The sequence below is a fragment of the Gymnogyps californianus genome, chromosome 9 (assembly GCF_018139145.2).
Source record: "Gymnogyps californianus isolate 813 chromosome 9, ASM1813914v2, whole genome shotgun sequence".
Lineage (NCBI taxonomy): Eukaryota > Metazoa > Chordata > Aves > Accipitriformes > Cathartidae > Gymnogyps > Gymnogyps californianus.
This window is the reverse complement of record NC_059479.1, coordinates 896,959-916,510: the sequence shown is the minus strand read 5'-3', so window position 1 is coordinate 916,510 and position 19,552 is coordinate 896,959. Positions and strand designations below refer to the sequence as shown.

General features: G+C 57.3%; 1 protein-coding gene across 1 annotated transcript; it reads left to right on the top strand.

Annotated features, from left to right (window-relative positions):
• The first annotated feature begins 972 nt into the window (after positions 1–972).
• LOC127019720 (relaxin receptor 1-like) lies at positions 973–19,349 on the top strand. The gene is made up of 18 exons (XM_050901899.1): positions 973–1,021; positions 5,027–5,173; positions 5,990–6,079; positions 6,191–6,296; positions 6,893–6,964; positions 7,827–7,898; positions 8,308–8,379; positions 9,589–9,660; positions 11,519–11,593; positions 11,845–11,916; positions 14,353–14,424; positions 14,604–14,675; positions 15,012–15,083; positions 15,191–15,262; positions 16,721–16,950; positions 17,349–17,759; positions 18,200–18,415; positions 18,746–19,349. Exons 1-18 carry the CDS (start codon positions 973–975, stop codon positions 18,931–18,933), a joined length of 2,160 nt encoding a protein of 719 aa, XP_050757856.1. The 3' UTR covers positions 18,934–19,349.
• Positions 19,350–19,552: the final 203 nt, after the last annotated feature.

Sequence of the window (19,552 nt, the reverse complement as noted above, 5' to 3'; positions counted from 1 at the left end):
GGACCTGTGCCCAGGGTGGGCTGCACAGCACCCCTCTCCATCCCTGGAGTGCTCCTGGGACAGGGGCCGGGTGCGCACGGTGGGGTCTGGGAGGGGTGGGTGAGGCAAAGGGAGTCCCAGACAGCACAGGGATGGGGACAGGGGGACCACAGCATCAGTGGGGAGAGAGGGAGGCCCCTACCCCTACCTGCAGACCTCTGCAGCCCGCTGGGACCCCAGCCCACAAAGGCTGAGTGCCCTGACCTGTGCTCGGATGATGGCTCCGGGGCGGTGTCTGCCTTGTCCCTGCTGGGGCTGCGTCCCCGCACTGGGATGGCTGACCGGGGCGTGCAGCGCAGGGATGGGGCAGGGATCCCCGCGGATGCCACTGCTGGGTCGTGCCCATCGGGCCACCGGACACGGGTGGGCACAGGTACTGACTGCGAATCCAGCAGAGGGCCCTCTCGGGGAGGAAGCAGCCCTCCTTCTCCTCCTCCTCCTCTTCCTCCTTCTCCTCCTTCTTCTCCTCCTCCTCCTCCCCAGGCTGGCCCTGGGCTCCCCTGGGGCATACACCCCAGGGTGCCCTGCGGGCAGGTGGGACAGCACAGCCCCACGCTGCCCCTGGGGCAGGGAGCGCAGGCGAAGGGCTGCACCCTCCTGGTCAAAGGACTGGATTCATTTCCTTTTCTTCCTTCCCTGCCACACACATCCCCTCGCTGGATTGTACGTGCAGAGTCCCGCGCAGGCTGGAGGTGCTGCAGATGCGTGGCGATGGCCGCACAGCACGCGGCTTCCCGGGGACCAGTGACAACCAGTAGCATCCCCGGCACGGGCGTGTGCGCTCCCGGGAGACATCGGTGTGTTCGTGTACGTTAGCAGGAGAGGACCCGCAGCATCTCCACATCCCCCTTCCCTCCTCCCTCGGCCGCCCAGCAGCCCAGGAGGTTTCTAAGCCTTTCGGGGCCGGGGACTGCCTTGCCAGTGGCTGCTGACATGAGGCTGCTCCTGATCGTTCTGCCATCGCTTTTCTACGCTGCTACAAGTAAGTGGCTGTCTTTGCAGGTCACATCGTCCAAGTGGGGAGGGAAACAGGCCATTTGACTGGGGGGGTGGGGGGTCACGGAGAATTTTATAGTGGGATTTTGATAGAGATCCTGGCACATGGCACAGGGATGCTGGCTGCCTGAAAACAGCCATGCTCCACCGAGAAAGTGCTGTCCTGTGAGGACAGTTCGTGTGCCTGGTAACGCTGCTCTCTGTAGTGCTTACTGTTCGCTTTTCTGGGCATCCGTGTTACCTGTAAACCCAGAGAGAGCTGCAAATTGTGATTCTGCCTTTTATTCGAGAGAAGAGAGAGCGAGCACGGGAGTGGAGGGGGAGCAGATGCAGCCGCCGCGCCAATGTTACGGGCTGAAAGGGGAGGGAGTGGTGGACAAAAACCAGATCGAAAAGCGACACTTTTTGCTGGAAGTTAGGAAGGGGGATGGTGGAAAGGCAGGAGCTCTGCGCTATTTCCATTTTAGTCTGATTTGTTGTGGTTTACTTTCGTGGATGGCTATGCAAACTGTTCCCTCTCTGCCTGCCCTGTGGGAGAGACAGGGGCGTTAAGCCCTTCTCTCCAATCAAACAGTTAATTGTTTGTCTCCTTTAGAGTGGTTTGCTTTAGGCGCAGCTCAGCCCACCTCCGTATGGGAAATGTAAGGGGAGTCGTGTGCGGTGTGCCCTGAGAAGGGGGTTGCAGTCCTGGGTGGGGGGCAGTGGGGATGCACTGCGGCGCGGAGAACCTGGGCACTAGAGACGAACGGGACGGGCAATGCATCACCCCGGCCACATCCCGTGGCTCTGGGACGGTTTCTTTGTATACAGAGGCAATGCAGACCAAAGGCACGTTTCCTTCAGCCTGTTAGTTTCTAGAGAATTTGGTCGCGGTTGTTTTCTTGGTGATGCGTGGGCTTCGTTTACAACCCTGGGTGGCCCTGGTGAAAAGTCGAGGCAGATGCTGAGGTTAATCCTGGCTACATTTGGCCACCTCCTGTGGCTGTGCTTCCTTCTGTGGCTCTGCAGAGCCGGGGCAGGAAGGTCCCCGCTGCGGCACGGTGCCCATGCCCACCCCATCCCGCCTCTGCCATGGAAGGTTTATCTAATAGGCTGCATCACCCCAAAATCACCTGTATTCTCAGCGTTTTACCCTGCCTGAAACACACACTTTTCCTCTGTTTTGGGTTTGGGGGTTTTTTTCACTTTCTCCTCTCCTGTCTCGGGTTGTTTCTCAGATTTCTGTCCTGCACAATCCCTGGTTTCTCTAGCCCTTGCGGGGGGGGTTAATGCAGAATGAGGTCCTGGGGGGGGTGACTGGAAAGCATTGGTTTGGCTGGGAATCTGGGGCTTGAGCGTCATTCCTGAAAAAACAGAAGCTATCTGTGTTTACATTATATATATATATATATATATATATATATAAATAAAAACTCTTCTCTCTTAGTGTTTCTGTAGCTCCATATGCAGATACGCACTCTGCAATAGGGACCTGGAGGCCCTGGAAAGGTTCCTGTTGCCTTCTGTGGGTCCTACATAAATTCAGACTAAGAAAACAGCCAGAAACCTGCATGACATGACAGTATGCAACAGAGAGCCTCCCTGGGTAACTAGAAATGGAACCGAGACAGGAAAAAATCCCTCTGGAGGGACTCAAGCTCAGGTCTCAGGGCTGGGGTCAGACCTGCTTCCATTCGCAGGACTTGGAGAGGGTGAGGGACATGCTTCCCTCTGCAGGGCTGCAAGAGAGTAAAAGCCAGGGGTCCTGCACCATCCCGGCCCCCCCGGTTTGTGTTTTCTTACTCTTTCATCACCTGAAATACTGTCTGAAGGAGACACGTTTTTCCTTACAAGCCCAGACCCTCGCCAGCCGCTGCCTCTCCTGCCTGCAAGGGCAGGACCCGACGACGGCACCTCCAAAATCTCATTTCTCCTGCCACCGCTCCGGCCTCTTTTAGGAGGTTTCCCATCTGGCAGATCTGCAGTGAGACGCTCTTAATTGCCCTTAATCTTTGTCCACTTTTTAATTCACTGGTTAGGTGTTGATCGTGCAGGGATGCTGTGGAGCTGTGCCGAAGCGCAGCTCCCTGCCAGCATGAGCGGGGACGGGCCAGCTGGGGCAGCAACCGAGGGAGCGGCAGGACCACCGTGGGCATGCTTACAAACACGCACGCAAGAAAGCACATTAAATACTTCAGCAATCTTGCTTCTTGGCAGGTCAGTTCGACCCCAGTGCATGGGCCTCCAGGCAGACTGAAGGCTGTCTTCAGGAGCGCTTGGGGACCTCTTTGCCCTGGCTGCAGCGCGGCAGGAGCTGTCCCTGCACCTAATGCAAACCATTGCCAGCACGTTGTGTGTGCGGGATGCTGCGAGGGAGTCAGCGGGTCCCCATGCACATGCTCACAGGCGTCCTGAGCAAATACCAGCTCCCCTGCGCTAGCAGGAGCCCTCCCGGTGTTGCACCCATGGGCTGTGGCAGAGTCCTGTGCAGCACTCAGCAGTGCTCGCTGCGAGCACCCGTGGGGAGGTCTCGTGTTGAGGAGCAGCTTCCAGCTTCTTGCGGGTGCTTCACACCGATATACAGCGCAGACTTGAACTGTTTTGACATAAATGTCATTTTATTTAGTTTTTCGCACATGCTTTTATTATTGGGTGTGATCTGCCAGCATGAGGTATTTTTAATAAACATGATAAAACTCTTATTGAAGCATTAACACTCAACAGTTCTATTAGAAATAAACTTAAACTTGGCTCAAATTTTTATTGTATTCGCTGCCTCACAGAAACAGGTGCTTAGGAAAATCCAAAGGAGCAGTCACACATGATGAGTTTGCATTTGTCCATCTTGCAACACGTTAATTTGTGACAGCAATTGCTTGTGCGTGCCCTCTGTGAGAGATCAACGTACCAGAGCTTCCCACTGGTTTTTATTCCCTCCTTGGATGGGCGTCCTTGCTCAGCTGCTGGTTCGCACCCACCCGAGCCTCCGGTGACCGGTCTCGACCTGCTGGCAGAGAGCAACTCCACGGGCACCAGCCCTGCTCCTTGTAAAGCCTTTTTTGTACGCTGCTGCGGTGCTGGTTTTAGTGCATAAAACCAAATCTTGCAAAATCAATGCCCCTTCCAGCTCCATTATAACTAACAGGTAGGAGTAAAAGATGGATTTTCCCTTTTCCCCACCCGCCCCGGTTTTCGGCAGCAGCCCAGCCCTGCTCAGTCTGACCGGCTGGGAAGAGGAGGCGTGAGTCACGCCATTGCCGGAGGAGACGCCTCCGAGCGAGGTGTTATTCCAGGCACCGGCTTCGTTCCGGGTGAATCGCTTCATGCTGATGGTAACATTTCTGTTGCTTCCCAGCAGGATGGAGGTTGGCACCTAGAAAGCCCTATTTAGCTGGATCTGAAGCATGCCTCTGCCGTGAATGATTGCAGGATATTAACAAACAGGGCTCTGGAGCTGGCTATCTTTGATGGCTCTGATGGAAAGGGCTCAGCAAAAGGAGAGCCGGAGCTGCCAAGACAGCTTTGCACCCAGGGACAGGGCTGCACCTCGGGGATGGGGATGGCCTGAGGGGGCTGGGGAGGAGGGACGGGGTGGCCGGTTTGTTGGGGCTCTCCATTTCCATGCGCTTCTCAGCAGAACTGCTTCTGCCCAGATCTCCTGGCTCCAAGGCAGCGTTTTGCCAGCTAAAAGTGCTCCAAAAGCAAGGGTTTGGGTCCCTCCTTTCCCCTGGATGCTCATGCCTCCTCGGCGGTCTCCGGCACCCCGTCAGCTCACGCTTGCTCCAACCGGAGCGCAGTCTCACAGGGCACCGGCGTGGCCATGCTGGTCCTCGGCAGCAGCAGCACAGGCACCCTTCAGCCCCGCTCTGCCCCGAAAGTCACCGGAGCTGGGCACAAAGCGGGATGTGGCCCCAGGAGCTCAGCACCCCAAAGGCGACAGCGCAGCCTCTGCGAGGGGTCCAGGGGCGGGAGGTGCTGCCCCAGCGCTGAGCACCTCCTCTTCCTTGGGCAGAGCCTCCTCTGATCCACTCCCGGCGGGATGAGCACGCGTGTCCCTTGGGGCAGTTTCCCTGCGGCAACCTCTCCGTCTGCCTGCCCCAGGCCCTGCACTGCAATGGGGAGGATGACTGCGGCAACGGAGCTGACGAGGAGAACTGCGGTAAGCAGCAAGCCCCTCGCAAAGAGGGATGCTCTCAGAGTGAGTAACCCCCAGACCTGGGAACACCAGGATCCGGGACCAGGAGTGCATCAGAGCAGAGCTGGCTCTTCCCATGGGAGCAACGACAGCATGGGGAATCCTGGATCTGCTTCAGTTCCAGCTGCTTCCCCAGCTCTTCCATTTGCACACCTTCCCGGCACAGTGGCCGTGTGTGCCCCCCAGGGAGGAGCTCATCCATCAGGGATTCTCCCAGGCTGGGGTGCAGGAAAAGCCTTGTTGCTACAAGGCTGGGGCAGCTATTTCAGCTGTTGCCGTGGTAGAAAGGCAGAGGAGCAGAGGGGCTCTACACTGCCAGTCAGGACACGTGGGTTCGGCAGATTTAAAGACACAAAATGAGTTCCTTTTTTCGCACAATACGTAGTGCCATCGTGGAGCTCTTTGCTCAGGGAGGCTGAGCCCAGGAGTGTAAGTGAGTTAGAGACTGGGCAAATTCATACCTTCTGGGAGCTGATTAACTGAGTGGCTTGGATGCAGCGTCTGGCTCAGGATATCCTTAAAGCGGGCTAGGTGGGATGCTAGAGATACAGGAAAGAAAGTTTTATTGTGACTGTGCTTGGAGACATGCCGCGGGGCTGGGTGAATCTCTGCTCTGCCCTGGTACAGCTGTGGGGCTGGAGCCCCATCTCAGGCTTTGAGCGATCTAGCACCCTCTCCCAAGGCTGCCGGGGTTTTGCTGCGCACCGATGTCCGTGCACACCGATGTCCGTGCGCAGCAGCCGGTGCCTCTAACTGTGGTCCCTGCTCTCTGCCCTGCAGTGGATGACAGCGGCTGGCTGCAGATCTTGGGCGGCATGCTGGCTGCAAGGAGCAGCAGGATGGCGGTGGAAGACGAGGGTGATGCCTGCTGTAAGCCGTCCTCCCCGGGGCCGGGCGTCCTTCCCCACCCCGCGGGTCTCCCCCACGCCGCACGGGCCCCCCGTGCCCTCCCCTCAGCGCCTCCCCTCTGCTTGCCTGCAGGGCTGGAGCTCTTCCCAGAGCGGTGCCGGTGCTGGGGAAGGGCTGTAGACTGCACCGGGCAGGACCTCGCCGCTGTCCCCTGGGTCTCCTCCAACGTGACCAGGATGTGAGTAGCAGTGGGTGCATGCACCCCTCTCCCCCGGGAGAGGCACAAGCGGGGCACGTGCTGCCACCCAGCAGAAAAACAAGCTTAAAGGGAAGGAAATAAAATCCCTGGCTTTTACTCATTGTCCCTGGATCCAAAGAACCAAAGAGCCCTTTCCATGCCAACAGACCCCTCTCTGCTGAGCTTCAGCTGCTCGCTGCAACCCTCCCACAACAGCACTGAGCTGAGAGCAGGGAACGGCCGGATCCTGCCCGGGGTGAGGACTGGGGAGCCTGCCTTCACTGCCAAGCCTCCAACCGAGATGCACAGGGTCGGGGACTGTTGGCAAGGTTGAGGCCTGGAGTGCTTTTGCACACAAAAAGCAAGGGCTAGGAAGGGAAGAGAGTGTAGAAAAACTCATCTGCAGCAAATAATGCTTGCAGATTGGGAGGGCAATTAGCAATGTAGCATTAATGAACAGCAGCTGCCTTGCATTTGTGTGTATTGCATAAGAAGAGGAGGGTGTAGTCTTCCCTGTTCTCCTTTCATAAAGGTCTCTCCTCTGTCCTAGTCTGCTGGCCATGATTTTTTTTCTTCCCCTTCTGTTTTCCTGCTAGGGACCTGAAGAAAAATAAAATCCATTCTCTGCTGGACAATCAGTTTGCCAGGTACAGGAGTCTGAAGAAGCTGTGAGTATCATTGCCTTTATCCTGATCTCTGGCTTGTTTGTGATAAAAGGGGAGAGCAGTGGATGTGCAGGTCAGCAGCGGTGGGGCTGTGCGTAGAGGAATGAGTGTGTGCGCTTGTGGGGACAGCTTTGCATGGGACAATGCACCCTGATCAGGCACTACATTTGTCCAGACAGCAGCTTTTTTTCAGCTCCTGGAGCCCGTGGTGCCCACTGAAGTCAGCAGGCGCCTGCTATGGGCATTGCAAGCTCCTGACCCGCTGCCCTCACCATGCTGCTCCCCACGGGTGGGCAAGCAGGTCATGGAGCAGAGCCTGTGTTGGCCGATAACCGCCCTGTGTGCATGGTGGCATGAGATGCCTCGTGAGCGAGCTGTCCTGCTCTGGAGAGCTCGGACCCTTTGGTCGCTCAGCCCATCACCTTTCCAGGCTGCTGCACAGGGGAGCTCAGGGATGGACCCAGCGGAGCAGGGGAGAGGGGTGTGTGTTTGTCCTCGTGGGAGGGACGGCAGCTTCGTACAGCAATAACCATGTGAAGCAGCTCACAGCAGCCGCTTGTGACCGTCAGGCATCTGTACTTTCAACTTCCTTCCGTTTGTGTGGAGTAAATGAGGCAGAGAGGGAAAACAGCCTCTCCAGGGTTACTTGAGACAAGGAGCCTGTGGCGGAGCTGTGGCCGCAGCCTGGATTTCTGTCCCTGAGCACTACTGGGGACTGCCAGCCCGTGAATGATGAGCAGGCAGCAGCCAGCCCTGCAAGCCGTGTGGCTGGTGTCCTGCAGACACGGGCACATCCCACGGACCCTGAGAATCCCTTAGAAAACATACTTCTTCGATCTCTTTTCTGTTCTGTTTTTCTAAATAGGTTTTTGCAAAACAACAAGATCTGGTTGATCTCATCCAAAGCCTTTGCTGGACTTTCTCAGCTTAAAATGTTGTGAGTAAAGGTGTCTGCATTACGGGGCGCTGGGGAGGGGAGCCCTGGGACGGGCACAGTCCTCTGCTCCTCTTGGCATGGAGGCTCACAGCACGGCTGGCTCAAGGCAAGGTTCTGAGCCCTTTTTCTTGCTCCTGCAAGAGTCTGTATCAAGCATGCTTTAAGCTGGAGTTGCATGCATTTTGGGTGAACATGGGGCAGAGCAGAGGCATTTCCCCTCCTGCGAACACTGCTGTTCCCTTCCGCACGTTTTCCAGCCTGAGCTGAGATCCTGCATTTGAGCTGCTAAGGGAGATGGTGCCACGGGCACCCAAAGCCGGGGGCCGCTCGGGAAGAACAGCTTCAGCAAAAGCAGGTTTAGTCGGCAGCGGTGTCTGAGGATTGCTCTCCTCCTCTGCCCTGGTTCCAGGTTCCTCAGCCACAACAGGATCACGCAGCTGAAGCCCCGGGTTTTTGAGGACCTGCATCACCTTGAGTGGCTGTGAGTTCCTCCTCCGGTCCCAGAAGATGTGACTGATCCTGACTCTTCCTCGCATTTACCATAATTTCATTTCCTTGACTGGGGGAGGAAAAGTGGGCATAATGGTTTCAGGGTGTCTGTGGTAACATGCCCATGCTGGGGGCCGCAGTGGCGATGGGCGCGATGCCTTGCTGGGTGTCCGCCTCCCCATCTTCCCCACCAGCCCTGGGGACCAGGGCACAATTGGTCTGTGCTGCAGCTCTTTTATGAAGCTCCTATTTGAGTTTCCCTCCCCATTACTGAGGCCAGGTTTAGCACGGACTGGATGCGGTCCCGTCTGAAATCTGCTTACAGCTGGCTGGTCCCTCGCCGTGCCGCGCTCCCCTTGCCGGTGCAGGGCACGGTGATGGGCTTTGTGCAGAGACAGCCTCAGCTCCTGGGCTGGAGCACTGGAGGTTTGTGTACAAAAGGCTTTAAGTGCACTATTAAACGTGGAGACTTGCAGCTCCATCACCTTGAAAAATAAATGCCTAAACTGAAAGTACAGCTCATACCCTTCCCTTCTGTTTATCCTCAAAGGCTCTGTTTGATCTGGGCCCATGCGGCGTGTGGTTTTACATACGGAGCTTATAAAGGTATCGCTACAGAAGAGAAACCATAAAGGCCGCTTTACAAGACGGCTCGTTCCCCTTCTGCGTTTGCAGGAGCAGCTCGGGCAGGTCTGCCAGCCCCCAGGCTTCCCTCCTCCTGTGTGCCATGGGACCAGCTCAGTTATTCCTTAAATCGAAGAGGGGAAATGCAGGATGAGCAGCTTGCAGAGGGTGGTCTGTGGTGCAAACAAGCCAGAGGACTTTTGAGAAGCCAAGCACGGCCCTGAATTCCCTGAATGGTTTCCAATTTATCTTTATTTCACAGCAGAAGAGAGGAAAAATCCAACAGACCCTGACTGTGAAGGAATCCAGGCTCTGCGGCCGGATCTAACACTTCAGCCAGGGCTTCAGCCAGGGTTGCCTGGACAGGATTCGGGGGGGGGGGGTCAGGCTTCAGAGGGGGGCAGCCCCCCGCCCAGGGATGGGTGTCCATGGAAGCTTGCAGGGGAGAAGGGTCGGAGCCCCCGCCCACGGGGGCAGCACTAGTGCTAAATGCAGGGGCTTCCCTTGCCGGGAGAGTCCCGCTGCCTCCTCGCCCTCTCCGGGTCCCCTTCTCTCACTTCTCCCCTTCTCCTTCCAGGATGCTGGACAACAACAGGATTGCCCAGATCGTCCCCGCGACGTTTGCAGGGCTGAAGTCGCTGTATTTCCTGTAAGTAGGGGCAGGGGCAGCCCTCCCGTGGGGTTTGGGGAGACCCTGCTCTGTGGGTGTCTGCCTGGTACCTTCTGCACCCCTTCTCCAGGCAGCTTCTGGCCTTTTTCGGGGCACATCAAGGATGCTGTGGCTTCCTCACCTTCCCTGGGGTGCGAAGGGTAACGGTACAAGGGAGGTATCTGCCTCGCTCCCATTTCCAGGAGCTGGCAGGGAATGCCTGACCTGGCAGGGGGAACCAGCAGGCTTTGCTGGTGCTGCCGCTTCTCTGTGCCATCTCCTGCTCTTAGCACGCTCTAATTAAAACTAGTGTTAGTTGCTTTTGCTTGGGACAGGACAGGCAGGTCCCTGGGGAGTTTGGCCTGAGCAGAGCCTCAGCACTTACTGATGAGCAGGATGGGTAGCAGTGCCGGCGGTTTGGGTTGCTGACTGCTTTCCTTGAGTCAGCGACTGCAAACGGGATCCGATGCTTTCCCACAGTACCGCCCCTCTGCTGAGTGTCTTCACGCCAGGTCACCTCGAGCCAAGGGGTTTTTAACGTCCAGCCATTTCCAAGATGGAAGTACAGGATAATGAATTTGCTTTAACCACCATAAAAACAATTTTTGCAATCGCTATAACATGACTTTAACACCTTCTGCATAGTCCAGAATACCGATCGGAAACCTTGGCAGCAGCCTGGAGTCAGCATTAGGGGAGAAGTTTTGGCTGTTACAGTGGAAAAAACACGTGTGTGTGTGTGTGAGCGCACAGACACACACATAAATACATACATCTGACCACGTTTTAAGCTGTATTCCCTGGGTGTACACCTGCAAGGAGCGTGCTTCAACCATGGCTGCTGGTCCGGGCTCGCACCGTCTCTGCTGGAGATGTAACTGCCGGAGTTGACTATAAAAGCCTGAAAGTCAGTTTTGGGGGTGTGCAGGACTCGGGTCACCACTGCGGCTGTGCCCGGGGACGAGGGAGCCATCAGCACAGGGGGACAGAGGGCAGCCGGGGCTGGCAGTGGGCTTGGGGAAGAGGGGCTGTGACCCCAGGATTTTGCTCTTCTGCAAAACCTGGGCAGCACTTGGTGTCCACAGACCTGTCCCTGCTCTGTTCGCGGAGGAGGAGCCGTGCAGGCTGCGGTGGGACAGAGCTCCCCTCAGCCACACGTTCCCACGTTGCAGGCAGCAGCGCCGCTCTGCTCGGTGACATACTCTGTTTATCCTTCTGCATTTTTTTAGCAAATCAAATAAACTAAAACCACGGTCGCAAAACGTGCAGTGAGGAACACTGTGCACACAGGCATGTGCAAAAGTGCTGGGAAAAACACCAGCGGGAGTTCAGGCTATAAATTTGCCTTTACTGGCTGTCACTCCAGGGCCAGTTGCTGCTGCTTTCATGCACCATTCTCCTGGTGATGTGCCCGTCACAGCTCAATGGAGAGCATCTCCCACAGCTACTAAATGTGCCCCGTATCGTTACCTTTACTTCTTTCCCAAGGAAGGTGAATGAAGCTCTGCACCGCCATTAACAGCCGCGTGTGCCGGGCCTTTGCCTGGGGCGGCGGCAGCTGAACTTGCTCTCTGGTTTCACGTGGCCGTGGCTGCTCTGCCGGGGTGTGCAGGAGCCGGTGCAGCCGCAGCCACGCTGCTCTGGGCTGGCTGCACCACCAGCCCTGGGCTCGCCCCTGCGTATTTGCCTGTACAGTGCAGATGTCGCCCCAGGTGAGGCCACGGACCAGCAGAAAGCCCTTGTGGAACACTACGTGGTCCAGGAGCCACAGCAGCAGGACCGCAGCCATGCACAGGGTTGTGTCCTGGACAGACGTATGGTGCCATGACCTCGTTTTTCCTTATTGCCTCCCAACCAGGTACATGCTGAACAACTCTCTGACTCAAATACCCAACGCCTCCCTCTGCGCAGAGATGCCGAAGCTCAGCTGGCTGTGAGTACCCTGCCTGCCGGCAGCTGCCTGCGGGGTCGGTAGGGGCTGCTGCAAGCACTGCTCCCGCTCCCCAGCCGGGCTCCTGCAGCAGAGAAGGGGCAGAAAGGGCTGGGAGCATCCCGCAGCGGATGGGGATGGGGGCAGAGGGGGGTCAAGCAGGAGATGAGGGATCATGGTGGGCGGCCCCCAAGCACGACGGGGATGTGGGGGGTGAGCCCGGGGAAGCAGCAGCCACGGTTGCCTTTCTGCAGGGAGCTGGAAGGGAACAGGATCTGGGCGGTGCACAGGGCTGTCTTCCAGGAGTGCCGCGACTTCACGGTGCTGTGAGTACCTCGGGGCGCCTGGCCGTAGCCCCCGCTTGCTGATGTAGACCCCATCCCATTGCGGGTGCATGGAGGGAGGAGGGGGGATAGCCAGCACTCGGCTGGACCCCCTGTTTCCTGCTGCTCTGGGCTAGATAAGGGGCTGCTGTCTCATGTTTAATGGTTTCAGCCCACGTTTGTACACAGCATCAACAGTGCAGTCAGCTTCGTGAATTTTGTACGGACTCGATCAGGGGCCCCAGAGCCTTTTCCAGGGGCTCTGTGCTGGAGGATGGCTGACCCTGGGTTGGGGAGCTGGTGGGCTGCCCAAATCGAATGGGGACCTTCTTGAGGTGGGAGATAGTGGCAGGATATGGCATGGAAAAAGCTCCCTACGGTATGTGAATACCAGAGCTCACAGCCAGCCCAGACCCTTCTGCTGGCATCCAAATCTCCTAAAAATATCCCCGAGGAAGGCCATAAAGCTTGTGAGACAGCTCTCTGCGTGTCAAACAGCATCTGTTTCCTCCCCTCCTGCCTGGAGCCTCCTCCTGCCCCATTCCCTCCTGGCTCCGGGGCTGAGCTCTCGCCCAGGAGCCCTCCTGGAGCTGACAAAGGCAGAGGATTCGCATTGATGATGCACAGGCCTCTCCCAGGGTCTAGTTTTTCTGCGCATGATGATCATATATCTCCCAAAGAGATATACACAGCGCCTGGGGCCCTAGGAGGTAAGGGCAGGAGAGCTGTGCACCGTGCAGATGTTATCCACGAGCAGAAGGCTAACAGCGGCCACAGGGTGCTGGCAGGAGAGCAGAAGTGGGATGGGGAGCCAAGCCATCCTCCCAGGGGATCGGCAGTCGTGGTTACCCGGAGCACTGGGAATGCATTGCAGGACCCTGTGCCAACGCTGCCGGATCAGAGTAAGCAAATAAATCCAGGGCTTATCTGGACAGTAACTGATACGGGGGTGGGATGGGATCATCTCCGGCAGGAGCTGCTCTCCCCTCTCCTTCCCCAGACATCATTTTCCCGCAAGGCACAGCAGAGTATGCCTCTGCCCCGAGGGCAAACGCAGCAGCAGCCCCGTGCAGGAGCGGGGTACGCAGCCGGTAGCGGCAGAGCGGAGGCATTGGGGGCTCTCTGATCTCACAGCCACTCCCTCCTCTCACGTGGAGTTCTGCAAAATGCTCTTCAACTCCCTGCAGCTCCCGCCGGAGGTCCCAGCAGGTAACAGGGATGCTGAGCAGCGTGTTTGAAAGTCAGGCTGCTCCAGCAAGGCAGCAATGCACCCCGCGCCCGCCTCGTGGTCCCTGGCTGGGTGGTGAAGAGCGGCCGCCCCAGGCTGGTCCATGGGGAGGTGGAGATGCGGATGGGGTGAAGATCCCCTTTGCAGTTTAGCTGGCGGTCCCTGGGGACCGATCTTGGTCCTCCTCTGACCGCTGGCCCCACACAATGTCTCCGAGGATGAGCACTTTGGAAAGCTCTGATGTGACTTTCCAGCCAAAGATTGCTGCACAAAGACCCTGGTCCCCCGTCCTGCCTTTCTTGGAGAAGCCCTGACAGGCATTAAATCCCCAAAATGTACACCACTACATTTTTTCCTTCAGTGAGAGCTGCCCGCAGCCCGCCGTGCTGGGCGGGTGAGCTGCCGCCCCGCCATCCATCCTTTGTCTCGCAGCCGAGCCCGCTGGCTTTGATCAGCAGCGTGTTTCCTGGGGCTGTTATGGCAGTGCCATGGAAACGTCCGTACGGCAAGATGGATGGCGTAAACACGCCTTGCTGGTGACACCATCACAGGAGACAGCTTTGCGAGCAGAGGCAGCAGATGAGACGAGGGCTCATGTTCGGGCTCTGTGGGATGAGCCGTCCTGGCTGGACTCCCCCATCTCCTCCGATCCTGCCCAGCCACACCAGGGACCACATTGGAGCAGGCTGCCCTGGTTGGGGTCTAAGCTCAGCAGAGCCTGGCTGCTTGACGTAAGCCTCCGCCAAGAAGCACCGTCCCCGGGTGATGGCACTTACAGGGTCTCCCAGCGCCTTCAGGCATGTGCCATCCCGCAGGGCTCTGCTCCTGCTGCTCTGAAACGGTTTGTGTTTCTTGGTGCACCATTCTGCGTTTTTACTTCTGAGCACTTTAACCAACCCTGCTCCTCTTCCACACTTCTGATGGGCTTGTGTGAGATGGAGCCTTGCGCCTGCGAGCTGGGCTCTGGCTTAGACCTTCCCCACAACAGCGGAGCATTTGACTGCGCTGGCCCATGAGGTGCTGGAGGTGATGGTTGTGGCTCGGTGCATTTGGGAGGGACGCGGCAGGGCTGGGTGCACCCCACGGGTGAGCCCGGTGCAGTGCCAGCACCCCCAGCTGCTCGCGGCCAGCCCAGAGGTCGGACGATGCTCCCGAAGGGTGTGCAGGGCTGGGCCGTTCCCTCGTGCTCTCTCCCCTTCCTTCTCCTCCAGGATCCTGCGCAGAAACAAGCTCAGGTGGATCCAAGATGGGACGTTTTCCAGGCTGAACAGGCTGGTGGAGCTGTAAGTTTCCAGCCATCGCCTGCCCCGACTGCCCCTCTCCGGCAGGCAGGGGCTTTGCTGGGGGCAGGGGTGCAGGAGCCTGCTCTGCCCCCTGCCCAGAGCAACTCACTGCTCAGCACCCCCGGGTGCAAGGCTTGGTGCCCTCAACCGCTTCTCGAACACCGCTCTCCTTCACGCAGCGACCTGTCGTCCAACAGACTGGACCAGCTCCCCTCCTCTCTATTTAACGGCCTGGCTGAGCTCCAGCAGCTGTGAGTACCGGGGCTGCGCTGCTGCAGGGGCTGCCCCAGCAGGACCCCTGCACCCCCGCAGGACCCCTGCACCCCTGCATCGTGTGGGGGAGATGTCCTTGCTGCACCGTCTGTTTGCCCACCAGAGCCGCGGTGGCCCCGGCAGGACGGGCTCCCTCCCGCGGGTCTCACCGCAGCACGGTGCCATCACAGACCCTCTGCTTCGGGGCTGCGGACCCACCCCGGGGGAATGGGGAGTGCTGGGAAAAGCCATAGAAAGACACCCCTTTGCCTTCACTTCAGCTACTCTGAGAGCTTCCAGGTGGGAAAAATACCAAAGGCTCATCTCTTTTTCAGGAATATTTCCTACAACCCCTTGAAAGAGATCTTCCCCAGCCAGTTTGAGAGCCTGCCCCAGCTACGGTCTCTGTAAGTCCTGCAACATCCCCGACCCTACAGCACTGCCTCCGCCTGCGGCAGCCCCAAACCAGCCCAGGGCCGCTCACAGCATCCCCTGTGCTGATTTCCTTTTGCAGGAGCTTGGAAGGGCTGGAGATCCCCAACATCCACAACCTGACCTTCCAGAAGTTGACCAACCTCTCCCACATGTAAGTGGGGGGAGTGGGAGGCTGCTGCTGCCCTGGCACCCATGCCTGGGGGTGCTGGGTGCGGGGAGGGAAACCGGTTCACACCTACACCCGTGAGCAAGTTATTTCAGCCCACTGGAAGCCCCCGAGCATGACGATACTGCCTAAATCCCCCTGGGGCAAGAGGGTCTCTCCTAGCTGGGGCTTATTTAGAGCAAGGGGAGCATTTTGCCCGTGGGAAGGGAGCAGTTTGCAGAGCCGCGGGTGCCCCATCTGGGTGCATGTGCGATACAGAGTGATCTGCATTTCTGAAGGTGCACATTGCATAGGTGATGTGGGCTGGGTAGACTCTGTCAGGCCAAGGCATGCACCGGTGCTAAGCTGTGGGCTGGAAGCTGTGGTTAAGTAACGGCATTAGAGGTCCTCTTGCTTGGGTCTGAGGTAATGCCCCGAGAACCCCAGAGATGTGCAGATTAGACAGGCTGGACAGGCATCGCACACAGGGTGGAAACAGGACCGCGCAGCCAGCTGTGAGCGCTTCGGCTTCTCTTTGGAAGGAGAAAAAAAAATCGTTAACTTTCTCCAGATGCATGTTTTAAAGTACCTGTAATGAAAGACAACCGTACATCTTCCTTTCTGTAATTGGTCTGTTTGCACTATAAGTATGGTACATTTTCTACCTGACTTGCTAATAAGCAATCATTTTCTCTCCTTTTATCTATAATTAAGCAGAAATGAGCCTTGCATTGCAGTTTTGTAGTAATTTTCTAATGTAGAGTTTAGCTAAGCTTATATGGGTTGGCTTTTATAAGGCTTGAAAAGATTAACCTGAAAAAATACGCAGGGGAAAAAATGTGAATCCCTGTTAATGGAACTTGAAGGATCTGAATAAGGGATTGATTTTTAAATGTTAGTTTGTGAGAATCATGGGTTGGAGGAAAACACTCTTGTATTTATCAGTTGACAGTGCTGAGTAGTGGCAGATTTCAGAGCGTGGCTGTGGTACCTGATCCAAAAAGCACCGGGGTGCCTCCAGCCGGTTTTGCAAAGGCTTTGGGATGTTGTTTATTTAGCGTCCAAAACCAGCTGCAGCACTGGGCAAATGGGGAGCCCCCTCGCTCAGCTCCACCACGCTCTGCGTCCCCCGCAGATCCCTGCCCCAGCCCTGGGTGCTGTTGTAGGAAGGGCTGTGTGTTGGCATCGCCCTGTCCCCGCGCCCACCCTGCGTTGCTGCTGCCTCCTTCCTCCCCCATCTCCCTTCCCCTGCTCTGTGTAAGTCCCTAGGCTCTTGGCTAGGGAGGTGGGGGGACTCTTCTCCACCCAGACAGGGAGAAACGTGGCCGAGGGAGTTGGAGGGAGCCGGTGCAGGCAGGCAGAGCGCAGGGTGTGGGGCAGGGGGGCTGTGCACGCCGGACCGTGTTTGCTCCTGGTCCTGGTGGCAGCCAGGAAACCTTCCTCCCCCCCTCCCCGACCCGACAGCTACTTCAAGAAGTTCCAGTACTGCAGCTACGCACCCCACGTGCGCAGCTGCAAGCCCAACACCGACGGCATCTCCTCCTTCGAGAACCTCCTCGCCAACGTCATCCTGCGCGTCTTCGTCTGGGTCATCGCCTGCCTCACCTGCTTCGGCAATCTCTTCGTCATCTGCATGCGGTCCTTCATCATCACAGAGAACAGCCAGCACACGATGGCCATCAAGTCCCTGTGCTGTGAGCTGGGCAGCGGAGGGGCAGGGACCAGTGTGGGGGTGCAGAGGGAACCGGGACAGATGAGCTGCCCACCGGCATCTCCCCAGGGAGGAGCTGTCTACCTGATGCCAGCCCTCCCCAGCACAGCCGGGACCTCTTTGCTGCCATCTTTCTCTTCGTGCTGATGGCAGACGGGTTTCTGGGCATCCCTCTGCGCCTGGGGCATCTCGGTCCCTGCCCTCAGGTCTGTGTGCACAGGCACCAGCAGGCAGCTCTTTTCTATATATATATATATGTGTGTATATGTATAAAGCCAAAGGCTGCCCAGTTCTATGATGGTTTTATGGCCATGGCATTAATGCAAAGGGCTACACTTGCCCGCTGGTGCTTTTTTCTCACTGTACCTTGTCTCCCCCCAGGTGCAGATGGCCTGATGGGCATCTACCTCTTTGCTATCGGAGCCTTCGACCTCAAGTACTCAGGCGAATACAACAAGCATGCCCAGGGCTGGATGGGCAGCCTCCAGTGCCAGCTGGTGGGCAGCCTGGCCATGCTCTCCTCCGAGGTGTCAGTCCTGCTGCTGACCTACATGACCCTAGAGAAATACTTCTCCATTGTTTTCCCGTTCAGCCACCACAGAGCTGGCAAGAAGCAGACTGTTTCGGTGCTAGCGGCCATCTGGCTTCTGGGCTTCTCCCTCAGCATCCTCCCCCTGTGGTGTAAGGAGACCTTTGGGAACTACTACGGGAGGAACGGGGTGTGCTTCCCGCTGCAGTCTGACCTGGGCGAGCGGCCCAGTGCCCGGGGCTACTCTGCCACCATCTACCTGGGTAAGGCCACCCTGGGGCTTGGGACAGGGATGATGTGGGGCAGGACAGGCTTCCCTGGTGGGAGTGTGGCTGCCCAGCCCAGCCATCCCCTCCAGGGTGCCATGACAGCCTGCACTGCCCCCGTTAGCAGGGTGTCTGACTTTACGGGGCACTGCCATCCCATGGGGACCTATAAGATGGGGGTACCAGCTCTGCCCCCCATCCCAGGCTGGGGAGGGTCCCTGCTCCAGCCTGCTGCTGTGCCCAGCCTCACCCCAGAGCTGGCCATGGCCATCGCTGGGCTAAGGCTGGATTCAGGACTAGCCGGGGCTGCTGAGATGGCTCTGCCCCCTCTAGTGATAAAAGCAGGAGTAGTCCTGCTGCCGCCGGCCATGCTGCCGATCCCAGCTTGCGAGGTTGGCACTTTGGCTATGCTCAGAGCGAGATTTCTTCCTCTCCAGGCTTGAATCTCGCAGCCTTCATCACTATCGTCTTTGCCTACTCCGGCATGTTCTACTCCATCCACGTCACCGCGTCCAAAACAGGAGAGAGGGGCATCTGCTCCCGGGAAGTCGCCATCGCAAAGCGGTTCTTCTTCATCGTCTTCACTGATGCTCTCTGCTGGATACCCATCTTCCTCCTCAAGCTGCTCTCCCTGCTGCAGGTGGAAATACCAGGTGAACCCCCCATTCCTCGCAAGGCCCTGAAGCAGAGAGCACCGCTGGCTGCTGCCTGCCATGACTCCCTGGGTTGGGGACCCCTTGATGTAGGTGCTACCCATGCACGGGCTGCAAGATGAGATGGACAGCGTTACTGGTTTCCCTGGGCCCCTGCCTCTCCCCAGGGAGCAGCAGTCATGACCTCCCTGTGGAAGGCTGCCCTTCCAGCCGTGAGCCCTCAAACGGCATCGCCCCCCTTTGCTGCGTGGGCTGGAGCGGGTGGGTTACCCCGGGCAAGGGGCAGCCCCCCCCCCTTGGCTGCCTAATGTCGTGTCCTTGTTGGCACAGGCACCGTCACCTCTTGGGTGGTCATCTTCATCCTGCCCATCAACAGCGCCCTGAATCCCATCCTCTACACCATCACCACTGCCTCCTTCCAGGAGAAGGCGAAGGGCTGTTTGCGGACCAAGCAGCTGGAGCTGCACGTGTCCCGCAAGAGCTTTACCCTGGTGACACCGCAGGCCAGCAGCGCTTGACCCTTCCCAGTGGCACATGGATGCGCATGGCTCCCCAGCCTGCCAGGCACTACCGCCAGCTCCGCCGCCCCACCAGAAAGCGCATTGCTCAGCTCTGGGATGCTCCTGTGGTGGAGAATCGCTCAGCATGAAGATTTCCTCATCAGCCAGCAGATACCGTTAGTACTTTATTAATTACACGGATGGGAAGAGCAGCCCTGATCCGAGTCAATCAATCTGTTGCAGTTGCATATGATACAAAACAGAAGTCCCTTAAATACAAAAGACACGTCTTTTAAGTGAGCATCACCTGGCGTTGAGCTCTACCGCCAGAGTTATATATTAATATTCCAACTGTACAAGTATTTATAGATAGAAAAAAAGAAACATTTAAAAAAATATTAGGAGAAAAATCACTCCCCCAAATGTTAGTTATATTTTTATATATATATATATAAAGTGTATATATATATATATATATAAAAAAACACAGAACACAGGCTGAGTTGCTTTTTTTTCCACCAAAAGCGAGACAGATAGGACGTGTTACGGCAAAACTGACACTGGGAATCGCTCCCGCGCGTGGGTCACGTTGCCTTCCAGTTGGAACGATGTCTGGTAACTTGGGTCCCTGCCTGAA